Source organism: Pseudorca crassidens, chromosome 11 (assembly GCF_039906515.1).
Source record: "Pseudorca crassidens isolate mPseCra1 chromosome 11, mPseCra1.hap1, whole genome shotgun sequence".
Taxonomy (NCBI): Eukaryota; Metazoa; Chordata; class Mammalia; order Artiodactyla; family Delphinidae; genus Pseudorca; species Pseudorca crassidens.
Genome location: NC_090306.1, coordinates 66,090,424 through 66,110,270, shown reverse-complemented (window position 1 = coordinate 66,110,270; position 19,847 = coordinate 66,090,424). Strand labels below are relative to the sequence as shown.

Genomic DNA, 19,847 nt, shown 5'->3' with positions numbered 1-19,847 from the left:
AAAGTCATTGCTAACCCTAATAAGAAAGTCATTTATTACCTCAGGAAGAAAAGATTTGCAAGAGTGGAGTCAAGAGTCAACAGGATGAGAGAAACTGGAGATAGCAAGAGAATTTCAAAAAATGTTTCAAGAGTTTTGGTGTAAAGAAGAGCAAAGAGGGTAGTGGCTCAAGGGCAATATGGACTTTGCAGAGGGGGCTTTGCCTTATTTGTTCATGGTGAGAGATAAATGTCAACATGTCTGTGTGCTGATAAGAATAACCTAGGGGAAACAAACAAAAATCTGAAGATCCAGGCAGCTTAGAAGTAATGGAGCTAAAAGTCTGAACAGAAGATAGGGGATGGGATCCAGGACTTAACTGGAGTGTTTGGCCTTGTATAATAGCTGAGACAGACTAACAGAAGATAATATAAGTGAGTGGTAAGTAAGTAGAGACCTAAGGTGGTGGGAGTTCTATTTGAATTGCTTCCATTTTCTCAGGGGAATGGCAGGCCTGCTAACTGGGAGTCGAAATGGGAAGGGGAGATAGGAGTATGAGGAGAAAGAAGAGGGGTGAATTATCTGTTAAGAGAATGGAAGGATGAGGGAATAAGGGAACGTAGGGTTTCTGGGCATACTAGGAGTCCACTTGAGATCACTGAGTCACTTGAGATCACTGAGTCATGAATTTGCCATGAAATCAGTCTGCATGATTTTTGAAATTTTCTGGCCACATTCAGCTGGGCAGACGCAGAGTAGAGGAAATGTTGGATTCAACTACAGGTTGAAGTTTTGCTAGTCAAATAAGCAAAGGGAGAAGGGGGCAGTGGAGTAGGGGGGACATCTATAGCCAATAAAGGGATTTTTTTTTTTTTTGATGAATCATGGAATCTAACTTGCCATAGTCTAACGAAGAGTATGAGGACACAGCGAAGGTGTGGGATTCTGACAAGTTTGGAATTAAGGGATTAAAGGTCCTGGTAGAATTATATTACTCTTGGGGCTGGAATAATAAAAGGAGGAAACTGGAGGAGTCAGAGCGATTGTTATCATGATACTCAAAACGGTTCCAATGCAGAGGGTGAAACTTTTATCAACAGCAAGTTCTAGGAGGGGATACTGGGAGCACTAAAAGAGTGCTAAGAGAGAATGGAAGGCAAGATCCCTGCAAGGTAAGGTATCAAGGTCCTGAGAAGCTAGGCTGTTGGAAAGTGTGTGCAGACACTGATAACGTAATGGATTATGACAGGAGTAGTGTAAGAGAAAGCGACAAAAACTGACTTAACATCTTGCATACCTGAGGGAGAGTGGCTTAAGGTTCTTGGAATGATAACACCAAGAAGGGGCAGCAGGGGGTCTAGACTGATAGTAGGGGCTTCAAAACTGGATGTCTGTTGGAAAGAGAGGGGAGTGGGTAGACAAGGAGGACGTGGAACCTACATCCAGGCCCAGTCGCAGGAGGTCTGTGGGTGAAGAACTGTACGGAATTAGAAGCCTGGAGGGAGAGGCAGTTTAGAGTGAAAAGACGGGTGTGAAAAAGGTGTGAAAAGGGTGTGATTCAAGAAGAGATTACTGACAGAGGCAATTTAGCTGACAGTGGTTTTAAATTCTAAGAAGTGTGGTGAAAGGATTTCCGGTATCCGGAAGGTGTGGAAAACTTGAGTTTGAAAAAGGATTTACAGGACTCTATAGCCGTGGGGTATAGGTATGAGGGAGAAACTTTTAATTGTCACACTAAATGTATGTCTTGAAAAGTTTGATGTATGTAACAACACAGTTTGTAAATCAAACATCTTTTGTTAAAATGTTAACAGTAGGGCTTCCCTGGTGGCGCAGTGGTTGAGAGTCCGCCTGCCGATGCAGGGGACACGGGTTCGTGCCGCGGTCCGGGAAGATCCCACATGCCACAGAGCGGCTGGGCCCGTGAGCCACGGCCGCTGAGCCTGCGCGTCTGGAGCCTGTGCTCCGCAACAGGAGAGGCCACAGCAGTGAGAGGCCTGCGTACCGCAAAAAAAAAAAAAAAAAAAAAAACGTTAACAGTAGGAGGACTACTTCACACACTGCTTTTGTTTAATAATAGATGAACAGAGACCACATGGAGCGTGTCTAGAACAAAATACCAAAGTAGTCAAGGTATAACTAGTTACCCTCATGTTAAAACTTAGCAGAAAAAAAGTTAACTAACTCAAAATAACATGTTTTCCTTAAAACTCATGCACAGGTATTTTCAAAACGGGTCATTCATTTGGCAAAACAATGGAGGTAAAATAATTCATCGGCCCCTACATTTATATTTGAAAACGCGCATATGCCAGGGAATGAGATAAATTAAAGAGCACCCAGGGAAATGACACGTCAACGTGCTTGTCTTCAGGAAGTTTTGCATTTTAAAATGAAACATTATCTTTACAGGTGGTCAGAGGCAGAAACACACAGCACAGGTTACAAAAACACGGGGCTGGTGAATGTGGAGGGCTCAGCACTCAAGATGCCTGACCCTGGGGACCCTGGGGAGCGTCCCAGGTAGCCCCTCTCTTGGGACTGGGAGAAACATCATCATTTCCACAAAGGATGAACAGCACAGTGCCTCAGACAAACCTCTCTCCCACTTCCAGCCTGGACCCTCTCAGATTTCCCAGGTATATAAAAAGGCCTAGGCCAGGGTTTTAAGAGAGAAAGAAGTAAGAGGCAAGGAGAAGAAATGACTGTGGACAGTGAACAAGAGATTGTCAGCAAGACAGACAGCTGACATACGCTTAGAGGAGCGTGAAGGACAGACAGCACTTCCCCCATGCATCTCCTGCCACTCACATCCTGTTAAGGTTTGCAATCACCACCTTGGGGCCCTTGGGTGTGCCGAGCCCCAAGCTCTGCGTCTGTACCAGGGCTGCTACGAGCCTTGCAGAGCTGAAGTAACAGGCTCATTAGCTGCACCTATAAAAGGCATCATAGTGTCTGCTGACTCTGACCAAGAGAGATTCTTTAAAGAAAAGAACATTCCTTTGAGTCTGAAAAATCAACCTCACTTTCTCTTAACATCTTATAATGTTATACAGTTTATAAGATATTAGAGATGTTGTAACAGTGTAAGTAACTGAATGTTTCAAGTACACATTGAAGGAAGACTTATAGATCTTGATAGGCTTTTCTCCTAAGGGGGAGAAAAATCAAATTCTGACTTCTCTATTTCCTGCCTTATTGCCTTTCCTCTTCATATCCGCTAGCTTGTCAAGTAGATACAATCTCTAAAATGCACCAGACCACGTTTATGATGACTAAGTTGCCTGCGGTTGACAGGACTTTGAATTAGCCTGTTTGTTATTATTGTGTGCATGTGCTCAGCTAAATAAAGTCATAAGACAAACAACTTTGAGACAATTAGATGGTGGTGATTGTACCTGCGGCATGCACTTGACTCTCATGATTATTTCTGCAGTGAAGACTACCCATACCATTGCATTCTGCAAAACAGAGCATCACAGTAGGAGAAAACAGTCCTGAGTCCCTAATGACCATCAGTATCCATTTGAACACTATTATCTTACCATGAGTCCAATATCTTGGAAAAACTCCAAGGTAGCAGCCAATCAAGAGTTATGATCTATTTTAGATAGAAATTAAACCATAATAGGCAAAAGTGGTGGTGTGATGAATTGGGCGATTGGGATTGACATGCATACACTGATGTGTATAAAATTGATGACTAATAAGAACCTACTGTATAAAAAAGTAAATAAAGTAAAATTAAAAAAAAAAGAAAAACCAGATATCTCAAGTTAAAAAATAAAAATAAAAGTCATGGGCTTCCCTGGTGGCGCAGTGGTTCAGAGTCCACCTGCCGATGCGGGGGACACGGGTTCGTGCCCCGGTCCAGGGGATCCCACATGCCATGGAGCAGCTGGGCCCGTGAGCCAGGCCGCTGGGCCTGCGCGTCTGGAGCCTGTGCTCCGCAGCAGGAGAGGCCACTGCAGTAGGAGGCCCGCGTACCGCAAAACTATCTCTTCAAAGTGTGGTGATTAAGCCTTTAATCCAAAGAGAACATTTACTCAGGTGAAAATTTATTTTAAAAGCATGTTTCAAGATAGAAAACATTTAAAGTTAATTTAAGGCTCATTCCATATATCACACAGACAACTTAATTTTACAAAAATTAAGTTGTCTTTAGAAAACAGGAGAAGGAGGCCAGCTCTACTTCTGCTGCCTGCTTGCTAAGGGGATGTGATACTCTCCTTTTCCTCTTCCCACTGGTTCTTTGTACTGTTATACCTCAACCTATACCACGTGAGGACCTACTATGGAAGGGATACTTGTAAGTTAGAAAACTCTTAACTATATCCAATCCCTAAACTATTCTAGTCTGAAACAGCAGTCAAGAAAGCCCAGGTATGTGGATATAGTTTGAGATTCTGCTGTCAACAGAATGTGTGTGTGTGGGAGAGGGCAGGATCATGTTCATAAGGTATTAAGATATAAACAAAACGCATTTGGCGTGGTCAATGTGTCCATTCTCCATGCTTCGGTTCCCTCATTTGCAAAATGCAGAATACATTACTTTGGTTATGAATACAGGACACTTGGCATGGCATCTGGCCTGTAGTTAAACAATGTAAGCCCCCTTCCATTTCTCTACTGCCATGTGCAGGAAAGGGAGTAACCATCACTTACCTTGCATGGAGTGACGGAAACTCCATTTGGTAGACAGGCCTAATCACTTCTCCAGCGTTCTCTTTGAAGATGCTTCTATTCTAGAGGTATGGTCAGTGCACCAGGGTATCTAGTCATTCTCTAGCTAATTAAAGAGGTCTCATGTTTGTTTCCTTATTTTTAAAGATGGGAGAGTTTTTAAAAATTAACACTTCTGTGATGAGAAAGAAAAAAAATTGTGCTTGGCACTATATAAGATTACAACTGTCCTATTAAAGTAGGTTTGGGATGATGGAGCAGGTATCAAATGCTGAATATCAAACAACAAATACCAAAATATACTGCTTCCTTTTGCTGAGAAAAATGTCATCAGTCATGAAAATAACACATGGAACAATGGCAGCCTAATAAGACTTCAAAGAGATAGAATACGAATGCTCTATTTTAAAGCACATTTCTTTCAAAATTGATGACTACGGACCAATTTTTCCAAAGACAGTTTCAGGTATATAAGCTACAAATCTAAGCTTTTATATCAAAGAACCTCACATGGTCTTTTCATTTAAAATTTTTTAAAAAACCTCTTTAGAATTCCTGTGCTAACCTATCCTTGCCCCAGCTGTGCGACTCAATGGCATCTCGGCTCTGCATGCTGTGACAGCTCTAGTTACAAAAGGTACGACACTTCCTAACAACAAGGCACATTCACAGCTGGGGATTTCAAATGACAGTTTTATTTTAGAGTCAATTCTGTCTGCTGCTTGGACACAGGAGGGTGTGATTTGTGTGGGTCTTATTCTTGATATTTTTAGGGAATCACAGAGTTAAGGATCTTAACCAGCAGAATATCTGTTAGAAGTACGATGACAATAATTTTCTTTATAATTTTATTTTTCTACATATTGCTGCCCATTTTCTAAAGTGGTTAAATATTCAGATGACTGACACGATGCCATATTTTCTTCTGGGTGTTTTGTAGGATTGAAATGGCAAGCCTTATAGGGTCATCTTTCCAGTTTCTTGGTTCAGTTCTATTTGTTTATTATTACCGTGCAGTGTTACTGAGAGAGAAGCTATGGCTTGACATTTAGAAGGACAGAAAGAGTACGTGTTACTCTACCTCCTGGTGGCAATCAAGTTTGACGTAGTACAAAGAGAATGAGAATGCTGTGGTTGAACTGTATGCCACTCTCCTCACCCAGCCACAATTCACATGGCAGAGTCCTATTCCTCCAGCATGTTCAGAATGGGACCTTCTTGGAGATAGGGTCTTTACAGAAGAAATTAAGTTAAAGTGAGGTGATTAGGGTGGGCACTAACCCAATATGACTGATGCCTTTATAAAAAGGGGAAATTTGGATACCCACACACAGAGCAAGACAATGTGAAGACATGAAGAGAAGACAGCCATCTACAAGGCCAGGAGAGAGGACTAGAACAGGTCCTTCCCTCACAGGTCTCAGAAGAAGTCAAACTTGCAGACACCTGCACTTCCTACTTCTAGCCTCCAGAACTGTGGCATTACATTTCTATTGTTTAAGGTGCCCAATTTGTGGGAGTTTGTCACAGCAGCCCTAGCAAACTAATACAGAGAATAAATGTCAGGCCTAAGAATGGTCTAGAACAGGAATCACCAAATTATGACTGTGGACCAAATTTCTGGTTTGAGTGTCTTGACCAAAATATTTTTAAGTGATCACCAGCTAGAATCAAATCCACACATTTTACACCTTAAACTTACACAATGTTATATGTCAATTATATCTCAATTTACAAAAAGAAGCAAATAGCAATATTCTGGATGATAATGATATTCAAAGACATCCACACATAATAAACTCTTCCATAATGCCTTCAATGCTAACATTCTTATTTACATGCTTCTTTTTCTACCTAGTTTTAAAACAAGCTCTCCACAAAATAAAGCATTTCATTTATTCACTCATGCAAGTAAACATTAATTGAGTACTAACAGTGTATCAGGCTCTGTGTTAGATGTTGAAAATATAACATTGGATAAGACATGGAAAAAATATTTTTGATACCATGTGGAGAGTATTGTATAATACAAGAATGCACAAGATTAAATGGGGTTTCGGGACAACAGATGTATATTGACAAGAACTGTATTTGAAACTGGGGTAAGAGGATGAATAGGACACGATCCCTGTCTTTGGATATATCATAGGTTTGTGGGAGAGACAGACACATAACGAGAGTCTTCAAAACAATATGATGAATTTTAAGATTGAAGTACACCCAGTACATGGAGAAGGAACACGGAGCCTATTAAGGTTTTGAGGAAAGTTCACAGAGAAAAACAACACCTGAAGTAACTCTCAGCGAATGAGTAAGCATTATGAAGGAAGACAGAAGGGTTGAGTATGGAATTCCAGGCCTAAGCAAAGACATGGAACAGCTGATTTTAGTATGTCGATATGTGTATATGTGTGTGGAGGGGGAAGCAATAAATAATTCAGTATTTCCAAAGCATAAACTGTGAGGTCAGGCAAGGTCACATATGAGGTAAAGCTGTGGGCAAGACGCCAGGATGCCCAGCTTTGGAACAGAAGAAGGGAAGGAGTCAAAAAAAGGGTGCGATGGTAATTGTATAGATTAAGCACGTTAAGATACAAGTAAGAACTTAGGCAGTGAAAATGCTTCTTTGGCCATGGTGACTAGTTCAGGAATGTGCATACCATAACCTGTCCAATTTTAGTGAGTCTTAGGAATGTCGCAGAAGCTTGCTTCTGCACTGAACTTGAACCTTGAATTATGTAGGACTCAGATAAAGGGAACCGGATACTGTTACATGCAGCCGCATTCGAACTCTGAGATACTTAGGGACCTCTCAGTTATTGGAACAGAGCATGCTTTTTTTCTTAATTCAGTTTTAATATGACTGTCTGTCATTTACAATTAAAAGAGGCCTAAGAGTGTAACTAGTTATTACTAATAGATCATTCTTTTTTTTTTTTTTTTTGCGATACGCGGGCCTCTCACTGCTGTGGCCTCTCCCGTTGCGAAGCACAGGCTCCGGACGCGCAGGCTCAGCGGCCATGGCTCACGGGCCCAGCCGCTCCGCGGCATGTGGGATCTTCCCAGACTGGGGCACGAACCCGTGTCCCCTACATCGGCAGGTGGACTCTCAACCACTGCGCCACCAGGGAAGCCCGATCATTCATTTTTATAAGTATAAAAATGAGGCTAAGAGAGCTATGTAACTTTCTAAAGTCATACAAAAAGCCATTGTTTAGCTGCGATCTGAAGCCAGGAATCCAAACTTCAAAACCCTTTTTAATAACTAATTATTGCTAAATTCTAGATCACAATATCATATTTTTTCCAAATGTATACTGCCTATGGTGATTTAAGAATTTGTAACCAGTAAGCACACGGCAGGCACATGGGGAAAGTAGAAGGTAAACGATGGTCCTCGTTAGATGGACTCATACCTGGTTGCCTAAATTTAGACTTAGGGTCTAAACTGGAGGAAAAGCTGGGAATCTCCATGTTTATTATGAAAACTTCATTTAATTACCCTGTGGTCAGTCCTCCTCTGTGTCCCACACAAATTCTATTTCTTTTCTCCTCCCCAGAAAATAATCTCCGGTCTTTCGCTAAGATAGAAAAGGGGCAGGTGCCCAGTTATTCACATTTGGGTTGGGGCTTTGGGGATCGGACTGCTTCTTAAAAACCTTTTAATCCAGTTCCTCCTATTTTTACCTCATACTCAGCCCTAAATCCCAAGGTAATTAATCCTAAAATTCCCAAGCCTTTGGGGGTTCCCATGGTGTAAATTGCATTGCTTCTTGCCTTCACCCTTGGCACGCTCCGTGCTTTCACGGGGCTGTTAAATCAATCACCATTCTCCCTCTGTCTTGCCATTTTCCCAGCTTTCCTGCTATTGCTGCCTTCCGTATAGTTGTCCCTTGGTATCTGCAGGGGGATTGGTTCCACCCACCCTCCTAAAATCCAAGGATGCTCAACTCTGTTACATAAAATGGTCCCAGATGGGGAACCTGTGGATTCAGAGGGCCAACTGTACTCTGACCATTGTGGCTTTATGTGTTTTAAAAATCTTTTCACTAAAATATTTGGAGAGTTTCAGTAGCAGCAGAGCTGGTATGATATCTGAATCTTAAAAATCAACTACACCAACATATTCTCAAAAGGTAGTAGTTAAATGGAATTTGGGCAGAATTTCTATTGGTTTTTACTATGATCAACCTGTTCTAGCCAACAGCCCATCACACCGGCTTAGACAAGAAGGACAGAGGACAATCAAATTACTTAGTCAAAACTAAAGCTCGAAAAGATTTAAAAATTAAAAATTATATACTTATGAATGTTGTTTTTACAATCCACTTGTTTTGCTTCACCTGGGTTTAAGTCTAGCTCTGCTATTTACTAACGGTGTGAACTGAAGAAAATGATTAATCTCTCTGTGCCATGGATGCTTCATTTGCAAAGAGATGACAATTACAGTTCCAAATACAGAAGGTTGTTATGAGGATTAAATTAGTTAATGCATGTGAAGTATTAAAAACTATTTCCTTGGTTTCTGCGTTTATGTATATTTTCTTATTTCTTTGGGTTTAATTTGCTTTTCTTTTCCTAACTCCTTGAACTGGAGAATTCCTAACTTCTTGTAAGCTTAGCTCATTGATTTTCAGCCTTTCTTGTTTGTTTTATAAATATAAGTATTTAAGGCTATAAATTTCCCTCTAAACATGATTTTAAGCTATATCCCACAAATTCTAATATGTAGTGTTCTCTTTATCATTCAGAACAAAATATTTTCTAATTTCCATTGTGATTTCTTCTTTTACCCAAATGTTATTAAGAAGTACATTTTCTAATTTTCAAACATACAGAGATTGTCTATCTTTTTTGTTAATGATTTCTAGCTTAAAGCACTGTGGTCAAAGAACATACTCTATAGTATTTCAGTTCTTTGAAATCTGTGGGGACTTACTTCATGGCCCAACACATCTTTTTGTAAATATCCAATGTGTACTTGAAAAGAATGAATTCTACTATTCTTGGTTCTGGTGTTCTATACATGTACATAAGGTCAACTTTCTTATTGTATGGGTCAAATCTTCTATATATTGATTTTTTTGGGGGGGTGTCTTCTTGTTCTATTAGTGACTGAAAGAAGTATATTAATATCTCCAAAGATGAAAAAAAGAAATATGTCTAGCACTAATGAGACACTCAATAAAGGCACTATTATCATAATTATTTTTATTTTTATCTAGTAAATATTTGGGTTATCAAGTGGATGTGCCTTGTACAAACTGTCTGGGATCAGAACAGATTATATTGTTAGAGAAACAAGTGATAGGGTTTTGTTCTGTTAAGAAATAAAGCCCCTTTGGATATGTGCTTATGTTTGAAGAAGAAGCAACACAGTTTCAGTCAATATTGTTTACCACCTATTTTGTAAGAAAACCTGGCTGACAAAGTATTTTAAAATTATATCAAACTCATGAATTCTAAGAGTTTACAAAGCCCTAAATATACACTTGAAATTTTAAAAACCTAAAGTAAAAGTAAATTATAAATCTTAAGGAATGAGATTTACTTGGAGAAATAAAACTAAATTTCAAATGCACCTGCGTATATACATACACACATATATATACAAATATGCACATGTGCATATGTGAGGTGTTTACCTTTTAAGAAAAAATACATATAGACAGACAATCAGATAAGTTTCTCCTAATGGCCTTGCCAATAATATCCGAAATTTGATGTATGTCTTAAAAATTTTATGGTTGATTACACAAACTCCTTAGATAAAATTTATCCCATGTGGTAGAAGAGCATGCAATCATTAAAAGTCATATTTTAAAAAAATGTTTAATATTATGGGGTAGTGTTCATTACATAAGTAGGTAAAGAAAGCAGGATAATCTATTGTATAGATGGTATAACCCAAACTGTGCAAACAGAGCGGATGAGCAAGCCTGAGAGGAAATACATCGAAGCAATATTCTTGGTTGTTCTGGGGATGGGAGGATTATGAATTATTTTTAGATTCTTCTTTATACTTTTACTTATTCTGTGAACTTTTCTCAATAACCACAGAAAAGCTTTATAATAGCAAAATAACTAATTCAGAGAATAAGCACTCATTTGTAATGAAAACACTTTCATTTGCAACTTATCTAAAAAAACATATGGAAGCTCTGTTGATGCTTAAAAAAAGAAAAAATACAGCTCACTGCAGATAACTTTAACCGTTTCAAACACAAATTAAGTCAAGCAAGAAAAAAGAATATAAACAGAGCACATATGACTCTAATAAATATGTCCATGCCACCCACTCAAACAGCTGAAATGAGGAAGGTGCAGAATTTATCAGCTGCCAGCCGGAAGACCTCAGTTTAATGATCCCAAGTTGAATGTCTCACCCCATTAGTTAGCCTATAAAAAAAGAATTCATCCGTAGCTTTTGAAGGGGGAAAAAAACTGTTTCATGTATAGATGCAACTCTTAAATCAAATTAAACAATTAAGTTCATTGACAAAAACCTCTCCCATTTTATTGCTCTTTGTAGGACAAAAAAATCATGTAATATAAAAGGTCCACATTGTTTTTCCCTTCATATAAGTACACTTTTATTAGTATTTTTCTGTATATAGGATGAATCATATTTCTCCCCTTTCCATTTTTCTATTATTTCCTTGAGCCTGTTAGAAATAGATATTTCAAAAGACATTAGATTTCAAGATTAGGATAGATTTACATGCATAAAAGAACAAAAGACTGCTAAATTGCGTTACTGATTAACAAACTAGCCAGCCTTTTAGAAGCTCTAATGCATGTGAAAATATTGTTCTGTCAATCGTGTTTTTACATTTATTGACAATCTGCAGTAGAAATAGAAAATGATTACATGCTGAAGGAAATTACCAACATTTACGAAGCTGAATAAGAAAGATCTATTCATATTTTACAGGTATGTTTAGCCAGAAAGGGACAACTGAAATAATTTTAAAAATCAGAGTATGTTATCCAGGCATGATAAAACCCGTATCCATATTAATAATTTTATGAATAACAGTAAGAGTACAGGAACTGGATTCAAATCCAACCATTACCATTTATCAACAAAGTGTCTATAGGCAAGTTACTTGATCAAAGGACTGTCTGCCTCACTTATAAAACGGCAGTAATAAAGTGCACTTCACAGGGCTGCCATAAAGGTAAAATAGAACAACGTACTTAACTAGTATGGTATGTTGGTTGCACTACTCGATCCTCAATACAGAGACATACTCTGGCTATTTTTACTGTAACAGCCATGACTCCTCCTTGTCTTCAACATCATCATCACCATCTTCATAAGATTCATAAGCAAATTGTTTTGGAAGGAGATAATGTAAAACTACTTCATAAATAAGAGTACTGGGGACCATCTCCTCTATTGGGAGATGTATTCTGTAATGGTAAAGTTTAGCCATGGCCAAGTTTAATATCAGGGGCAGTCTTACAAAGGGTGGTAAAACTTACAGCCACCTGTATGTATGTTTTAAAAGATACTAAAGGGCTTCCCTGGTGGCGCAGTGGTTGAGAGTCCGCCTGCCGATGCAGGGCACACGGGTTCGTGCCCCGGTCCGGGAAGATCCCACATGCCGCGGAGCTGCTGGGCCCGTGAGCCATGGCCTCTGAGCCTGCGCGTCCGGAGCCTGTGCTCCGCAATGGGAGGGACCACAACACTGAGAGGCCCGCGTACCGCCAAAAAAAAAAAAAAAAAAAAAATACTAAAAGGTATCCCAATCAAAAATATCTACAACTTGGGCTAGTTGTATTGACTAAGTATCCTTTGAATCTCAATGGCTTTTTAGGCTTCATTAATCCCTATTTTAAATTAATCAAGCCTAAAAAGCCCTTCTAATTTAAGACCTTTGAGTACAGGGTCCCCCAGGATTGAGCACAGAACTTGGCAGAGAGCAGGGTCTCAATACACGTGCACACGTTGTGTACACGTGCACACAATGTGTTCACATGTGTACAGTGTGAATTAATTCTACGAGGGGTGTTACTTAAAAGTATTGGAAGTTTGTAAGATTATTCACAATGAGGTCAGGTAATGCTGAGAATCAGGACACAGGAGAGAAGTTTAGCACCAGTGCATAAGCCTGCAAAGATGAGCAGGGTACCAAAGGGAAGTTGAGGGGGGCAAATAAAACTTTTTCCACTTCTCCAGTGTTTTGCAGTCATCTCTCCCTACTTAAAGAAAGGAGGGCCAAAATGGCAGGCCATTTAATTATAAAATGGAATAATTATATTTACTTAACTACTTTAATCTCAGCCTATTAATCTGTTTTGTGTTTGCTTTTCATTACTATGGAAAGCCAGTAAGCTAATGAAGAAAATACTTCAGATATGGGAATATACTGTTTCTGTGATTATGCGGGAATAAATCAACACAGAATAGAAGGAAGTATTAGAGTGTACATAAACTAGTGACAAGCATCATGAATTCAGACTCTGGAGATATCTGCTTGGTGGCTTGGGAGGAATCTCAGTTGCCTTCACTTCTCTTGTTTGGAGAAGTCGTGAAAATACCAAAGGCCTCCTACCCTTAGAAATGACTCCCCACCTGATTTTATGAGAATTTTCCTTGAGCCTTTTTGTAGAGGCAGTGCAATTTTCTACACATTGATGAAAACTGTGGATTTAGGGTGAAGGGATCCAAAATATACCACTGCAAAGAGCTTTTTCTTTCTTCCTAAACTCCCCCTGTCTGCCTGAAAGTGTCTCCCCAAAGAATTCAACTGTCATAAATCTCCTCCCTGGGAGCTTCACACCAGACAGGACTGACTTCTATCACCAGAGACAAAGGGCACCAAGTAAGAAACTGCCCAAATAGACACTGTCACAAAACGATCATATCGCCCATCTCTTCTTCTATGGTCCCATTTATCTTTCCTGAAAGTCATTTGTTTTCCCAAAAGTGTCCTTCTCCCTGCCCTCTTTTCCCTATGAAGATGTCCCAATTTCTAACCATCTCCCCTTAAATCACATCTTTCTGTGATTTCCTGCATACATATGTGTATAAAAATTTGCCTCTTGTTTTTCTGTCAGAGTAATTTGCAGGCCACCAACCACTAAACCTAAGAGAAAAGATTTCCTCTTCCAGTAGGGGATTCATTATGACTAGATGCTTGGAACTAGACCTCCCTCAATATAGTAAGTTATAATGACTGACAATCTAGAGGCATGTAATATGATATCCTTAATGTCTTTTGTAAACTCGTTCATCAGCTGTGATCTTAGTTTCTCGATTATAGTATCATAAATGAAATCAATCTGTCATTTAATACAATACAATAATAATTTCTATGATATATTGTTTTTATATTTTCAAAAAGTCATGACTAAACATGCAAAAAATAAGTAAAAATATGAATAGTTAAATTGATTCATTTATAATTGAAATAAGCAATCACTATATTTAAGGATATACTTTAGATAACAATGTAATAGACAATCCAGAATAGACCTGGTGAAATCTATTATTGCAATTTGAGGAATTTGTCAGTATTCAATAAAGACTGGTACCTGGAGCTTTGTCTTCATCTCTTTTTTTTCTGTTGCGGAGCACAGGCTCCGGACGCACAGGCTCAGCGGCCATGGCTCACGGGCCCAGACGCTCCACGGCATGTGGGATCTTCCCAGACCGGGGAACGAACCCGTGTCCCCTGCATCGGCAGGCGGACTCTCAACCACTGCGCCACCAGGGAAGCCCTGTCTTCCTTTCTTTTGAGACTCATTCTGTCATCATGAGTTAATGGCCACCTGGATAAATCATCTGCATAACCGAACTTTGACTTCTATGACCATTCTACTCTAGTCACTCAGGCAATGACTTACAGCTTGCTTAAATCATCCAGGAAACTTTACCTCTCAAATGTGAAACTTCATATTATTTTACTTTATTTTTTGGCATAAACTCTCTTCACCTAACTTAACCTCTCCAGGGAATTTGACACTGGTGCCTATTCCCTCTTCTCTCCATTTTCAAAGTACCAGTTAACCCTATTTGTCCTCACCTTTGTGTTAGAGCTGATTTCTCTACCTTCTTCAATGACTGCTCTTCCCTTATTCCCTTGTTAAATGTCAAGGGTTCATTCTCAAGGCTTGTTTTCTCTCTCTGCATCACCGATCCAAATGAGCTTTTGGCCTGCACAGTGTTAATCCTCAGAGTGTTTTCAACAAAATTAACTATAGTTGCTGCCATAACAGGCCTCACAGCCTCCAGAGTGATGCTATGGCTGGGATACAGACCTTAGATTGGTCTTATCTTGTATTAAAAACTTAGAAACATGCTTAGCTAGTTTTGCCACAATTCCTTGCACCTGCCGGGCAGGCTTCTCATGAGTGGCAGCATTCTCATTCTGTATAGCAGGTATCACCACCAGCGTATTTCTTTGGGAAAATTTAATGGACCTAGGAAGTTTACATGACCATATGTGAGAATGTTCATGGTTTCTTGCTTTATATAAGCTTCTCTGTGATTTCCTAGATTATCTGACTGAAAAAAATGTGTATCTTTAACTTGAAAAAAACGTGTATCTTTATCTACTGATCTCACAGATGTGCTAAGACAGTTACCAATACTTAAAAACTCGGAGAGTTCTCAAAAGAGTCTAGACTCTTGGCTAAACTTTATGGTTATCAAAGGGGAAATGTGGGGGTGGGGGAGGGATAAATGAGGAGTCTGGGATTAACATATACACACCACTATATGTAAAATAGATCATCAACAAGGACCTACTGCATAGCACAGGGAACTCTACTCAATATTCTATAATAATCTATATGGGAAAAGAATCTGAAAAATAATGTATATATGTATAACTGAATCACTTAGCTGTACACCTGAAACTAACACAACATTGTAAATCAACTATACCCCAATATAAAATAAAAATTAAATTAAAAAAATCAAATGGTTTGCAATCCTCAGCCCTCCTTTCTACATTTGTGCATTTCCACAGGCAGCGACCTCTACAGTGGAGGGTAGATGCCCACTTGGACTGGCCATGTTTACCATGTGTCTCTTCTGCTTCACTCATTTCATGTGATGTTCCTGATCCCTGTAGGGTCTGGGCTTATGATATGCATAATACATACATTCACTACTTTAATCCAGCACTTATAGAGACACTGAACCTATATCTCCAAGGATAAAACCACCCGGGAGTTACACAGTTTTATGGACTGAATTATGCCCGTCCCTTCATCCCCCATCACCACCAAATTCATATGGTGCGGTCCTAATCTCCAATGTGTCCATATTGGAGATTGTGCCTTTACAGAGGTAATTAAGGTTAAATAAGGTCATAATGGTGGGAGGAGGCTAGTCCAATACAACTGGGGTCTTTATCAGAAGAGAAACAGGCACTAAAGATCTCTGTCTTTCACTGCAAGAGAGCACAGAGAAAAGGCCATGTGAGGACACAGTGAGAAGGTGGCTGTCTGCAAGCCAGAAAAATGCCCTCATAAGAAAATGAATTTTCCAGCCCTGTAATCATGGACATGTAGCCTCCAGAACTGTGAGAATACAAATGTCTGTTGTTTAAGCCACCCAGTCCATGGTACTTTGTTATGGCAGTCCGAGCAGAGTACTACATACGGACCAAACCCAAGTTCCTCTCGAAATGATGCCCCGCTTTTGTTCTGCAATGTCTTTGAGTAATACAGTTGGCTGCTGGAAGCCCTCCTCTTTTCTTTGGGGCCATTTCAATCTGCTGAGAAGATGAATTCAGCTATTCTCTATTGCCCATCACATTTTCTCCAGAAGTTGATCAAAGGGGAGCATATAACCTTCACTACAGCAACACGAACAATTCAAATCCATTGCCATACTAGCCAGCTGGGTACTTTGCCATTATATAAGTGCATTTTTCCCTGATATACCTTTTAGAAAGAATATCTAAGAAATATGAAAACACTGCTGATTTTTTTTTGCATTTAAGCTTTCTTATCAGTGAACTATTGTAAGCCCTATTATTTACCGATTTGCTAAAATGAACCAATCACTAATACATTATATATTATTATTTTTTAAAAACCTTGACTAAGGTAGCTGGGAAACTAGAAGTACAGGAGTAAAAGACCTAACTCCTCACTCTTTTATATCCACTAAATGAGAGCATTAGGCTAAATGAGCATTTCTTAAAACATTATAGGAACAAATTATCATTATAGAGAAAAGGTGGGGGAATCGATGAAAAAAACTTAAGGAGCAATGAATTAAATAAAGTTAAGCAGGTTTTATTTTAAACTGCAGGACTTCTCAGTACCTTTAGCTATTCTTGTCAATCCTACTTGGAATGGCTATCAGAATTAAGAAAATTTTATGAAACGTTATCTTTTATAAATTAACAGGACTTTCACAACTTTAATATCTAAGATTATGCATTTTAAAACAATAACATCTTGAATCACTTTCTGAATATACAATTTTAAAAGAGCTTGAGATTTAGCTATAATAAAAGAGAAAATCCTAAAACTCCTATAGTAGGATTTTCACTATAACCCTATTGCTGTTTAATACATAAAAGTGACCAAAGCGTTTTTGTATTCCTCAAATTACATAATTCTTTCAAAAACCTTCTACATACTTCTCAAAATCTGAATCTGAGACAATTTATTTCAGGTGCAACACATCATTATTTGATCTAATTTAAAGATTAATGCCATTGTTATTTTGATAGTCTCTTTCACTTGACAAAGCACAGCTAATGAAGTAAAATTTTCCAAATGTTATTTTTTATGTTTACATGTTTATGTTAAATGTTTACGTTTTCATAGGCCTGGCATCTATTTGTTCATTTTAAGATAGTGTTTCAGTAGTTTTGGTGTATACATGAATCGCCTGGTTAAAGCTCAGATGGCTGGACACTGGGTTCGGCGAGTCTTAGATGGAGCTGATAATTTGCATGCCTGACAAGTTCCCCAGTGATGCTGCTGCTGCTGATCCCGGTACCACACTTCAAGAACTATGGCTTTTGCGGGTCCCAATTTATTAGTTGAATACCTGGGTTTTTCCGTTGGTCTGAGGTTCCTCAGCCCAGCTCCAATCTGGAGCCTGGAGAGCTGGTTATCCCAAATGCCTCCAGAGTCAGTCACCTTTGTACTGATTCCTAGCTTCTGCTGTCGTAAATCTCATTTCCCAAAGACCAACAGATTTTGTCCTCTCCTTTAATGTGTTCCACTGTCAGCCAACAATGAGTTGGTCATTAGTTTCAAAATGTGGCCCACACTTTGGATTTCTTTCCCTCTAATCACTCCTTCCTGTTTTCCCACATAACTCGTTCCCTCTCTTACATAATATCCTTGCAGTATCTTGTCTCTTTTCCCAGTCTTATTTGTCTCTTTAGTCAACTGGATGCTATTGCTAGCCTATATGAATATATAGCCTATACTCATTCCTTTGTTCATTCACTCCACAAGCATTTGTTAAAAGCTCAATGTATCGTAAATATGATGAAAAGTTTGCATTCCTGAGCTTACACTGTAATGGGGGAGATACAAAATAAACATGTAAACAATAATTAGGAGTGATGTGTACATTGAAGAAAATAATATAAGATAATGGGAAAGAAAGTGACTGGAAATGAAATGTACCTTAGCTACTCTGGAAACACTTCGCTAAGAAGGTAACATTAAGCTGAAACAGAAATATGATGGAGGCAATAATGCAAGGAATGTAGAAAAGGGCATTCTAGGCAGAGGAGGCATCAATGTGAAAGCAGAAGTCCATCGTGTTTGAAGTTAGTGAGAGTCAGCGAGGGAAAACAGTTGAAGAATAGTTCAGGTGGGGGGTGGAGTGAGCAAAATTTTTCATAAGCCTTTTGTAACCACATGCTTCACACAGACACCTTGTGTACAGCCTCGGAGACTAGCGTATATACAGGATGAGAGCTGGCCGACAGGAGTTAAAACATCAACAGCATTTGAGTAAGGAGGAATTGACGACGAATATCAGAATTCACTGCCTAGCCTTTGGAGTTGGCTATACTAAAATGCACTATGAATTGTACACATTTCTTATTTCAGAATGTGGACACATTAGGTCTTACCCTTTCGTCCCCTTCATAAATGTTGAACTAAAGAACTACTCTAGGTATTGATATACAGTAGCTCTGGAAATAGGCAATCCCTTCCTGCTTAAGAAATTAAAAATTCTGAGTGAAGAGGGGGCAAAATCAGGTCAGAAATATGTCTTACAACATTATTTCACAAAGACAATGTTGTCAAACAGCAGTGATTCTGATAAAATTTGCAAAACAATTCCCAGCAAAATAATAACAAGTATATGAAACACACAAACCTGTAAGCAATTTGAAATATGAAAGAGATTAGCTTAAAGCAAGAGTTGTATGCTTTCAAGAAACCCCTCAAGAAAAGCATCAAACTTATTTTACCTGATAATTACAATTATGTTTTCATCTTTATGTCATTAGCCCCCAGGTAGATCTGAGAGCATCTGAATTGAAAGGAATTTATCAGCCAGGGTTCTTTTCAAGTAAGGAACAGAAGTCTATGTTTATAATTTTGCTTTGGCAGATATTAAAATTTGCCACCATGTAACCTGAAATTTGTTAAATGTTCTCAACAGCAATGCAATTTCTTTCAGTGTACAGAGCTAAAAGTCTTGTAAGCAAAAACACCTTAGTTTTCAAAATGTTCCAAAATAATTATTATATCAAAATAAAAAGTCCTTTGGTTTAATACTGTAAAACTCCTAGGATCTCATTTATAAAATTGCTTTATGCATTCCTCACCATCAAATATGCTGATGACATTACCTGTCTGCGTCCACTGTCACATCATGAACCCCTCTCTGGATGACATCCCTGGAAGTCGCTGTGTCTGGTATTCGGTTCAGACTCCTAGTATACAGGTTGAGCCCTCCATCTGTCATGTACCTGAAAATAAATGCCTAATTAATCAACAGAAAATTAATTGACCTCAGCTGTATAATTTAACTTAATAAACAAACGGTGTGCAAAATTTTTAATAATTATGCAAATATGCTCTATTATAGTTTTTCTATATGAATATTCTACTCACCAGGAAGTATTAGAAAATCTTATTAGGAAATTAATCTTCCTTACTGCAACAAGTAACTAGCCAATTATAAGATCTTCCTTTTTCTCCGCTTTGTTATCAATATTTTGAACAGACTTAGA

The 19,847-nt window shown here is 38.7% G+C and overlaps 1 protein-coding gene across 13 annotated transcripts in view; it reads right to left on the bottom strand.

Moving 5' to 3' along the window:
* Positions 1-19,847, bottom strand: part of NAV3 (neuron navigator 3) — a 944,477-nt gene that overhangs the window by 122,583 nt on the left and 802,047 nt on the right. For all 13 annotated transcript variants that reach the window (XM_067697415.1, XM_067697414.1, XM_067697416.1 and 10 more), the window contains one exon: positions 19,464-19,583. In XM_067697415.1, coding sequence (XP_067553516.1) covers positions 19,464-19,583 — 120 coding nt within the window. The remainder of the gene's footprint in view (positions 1-19,463; positions 19,584-19,847) is intronic.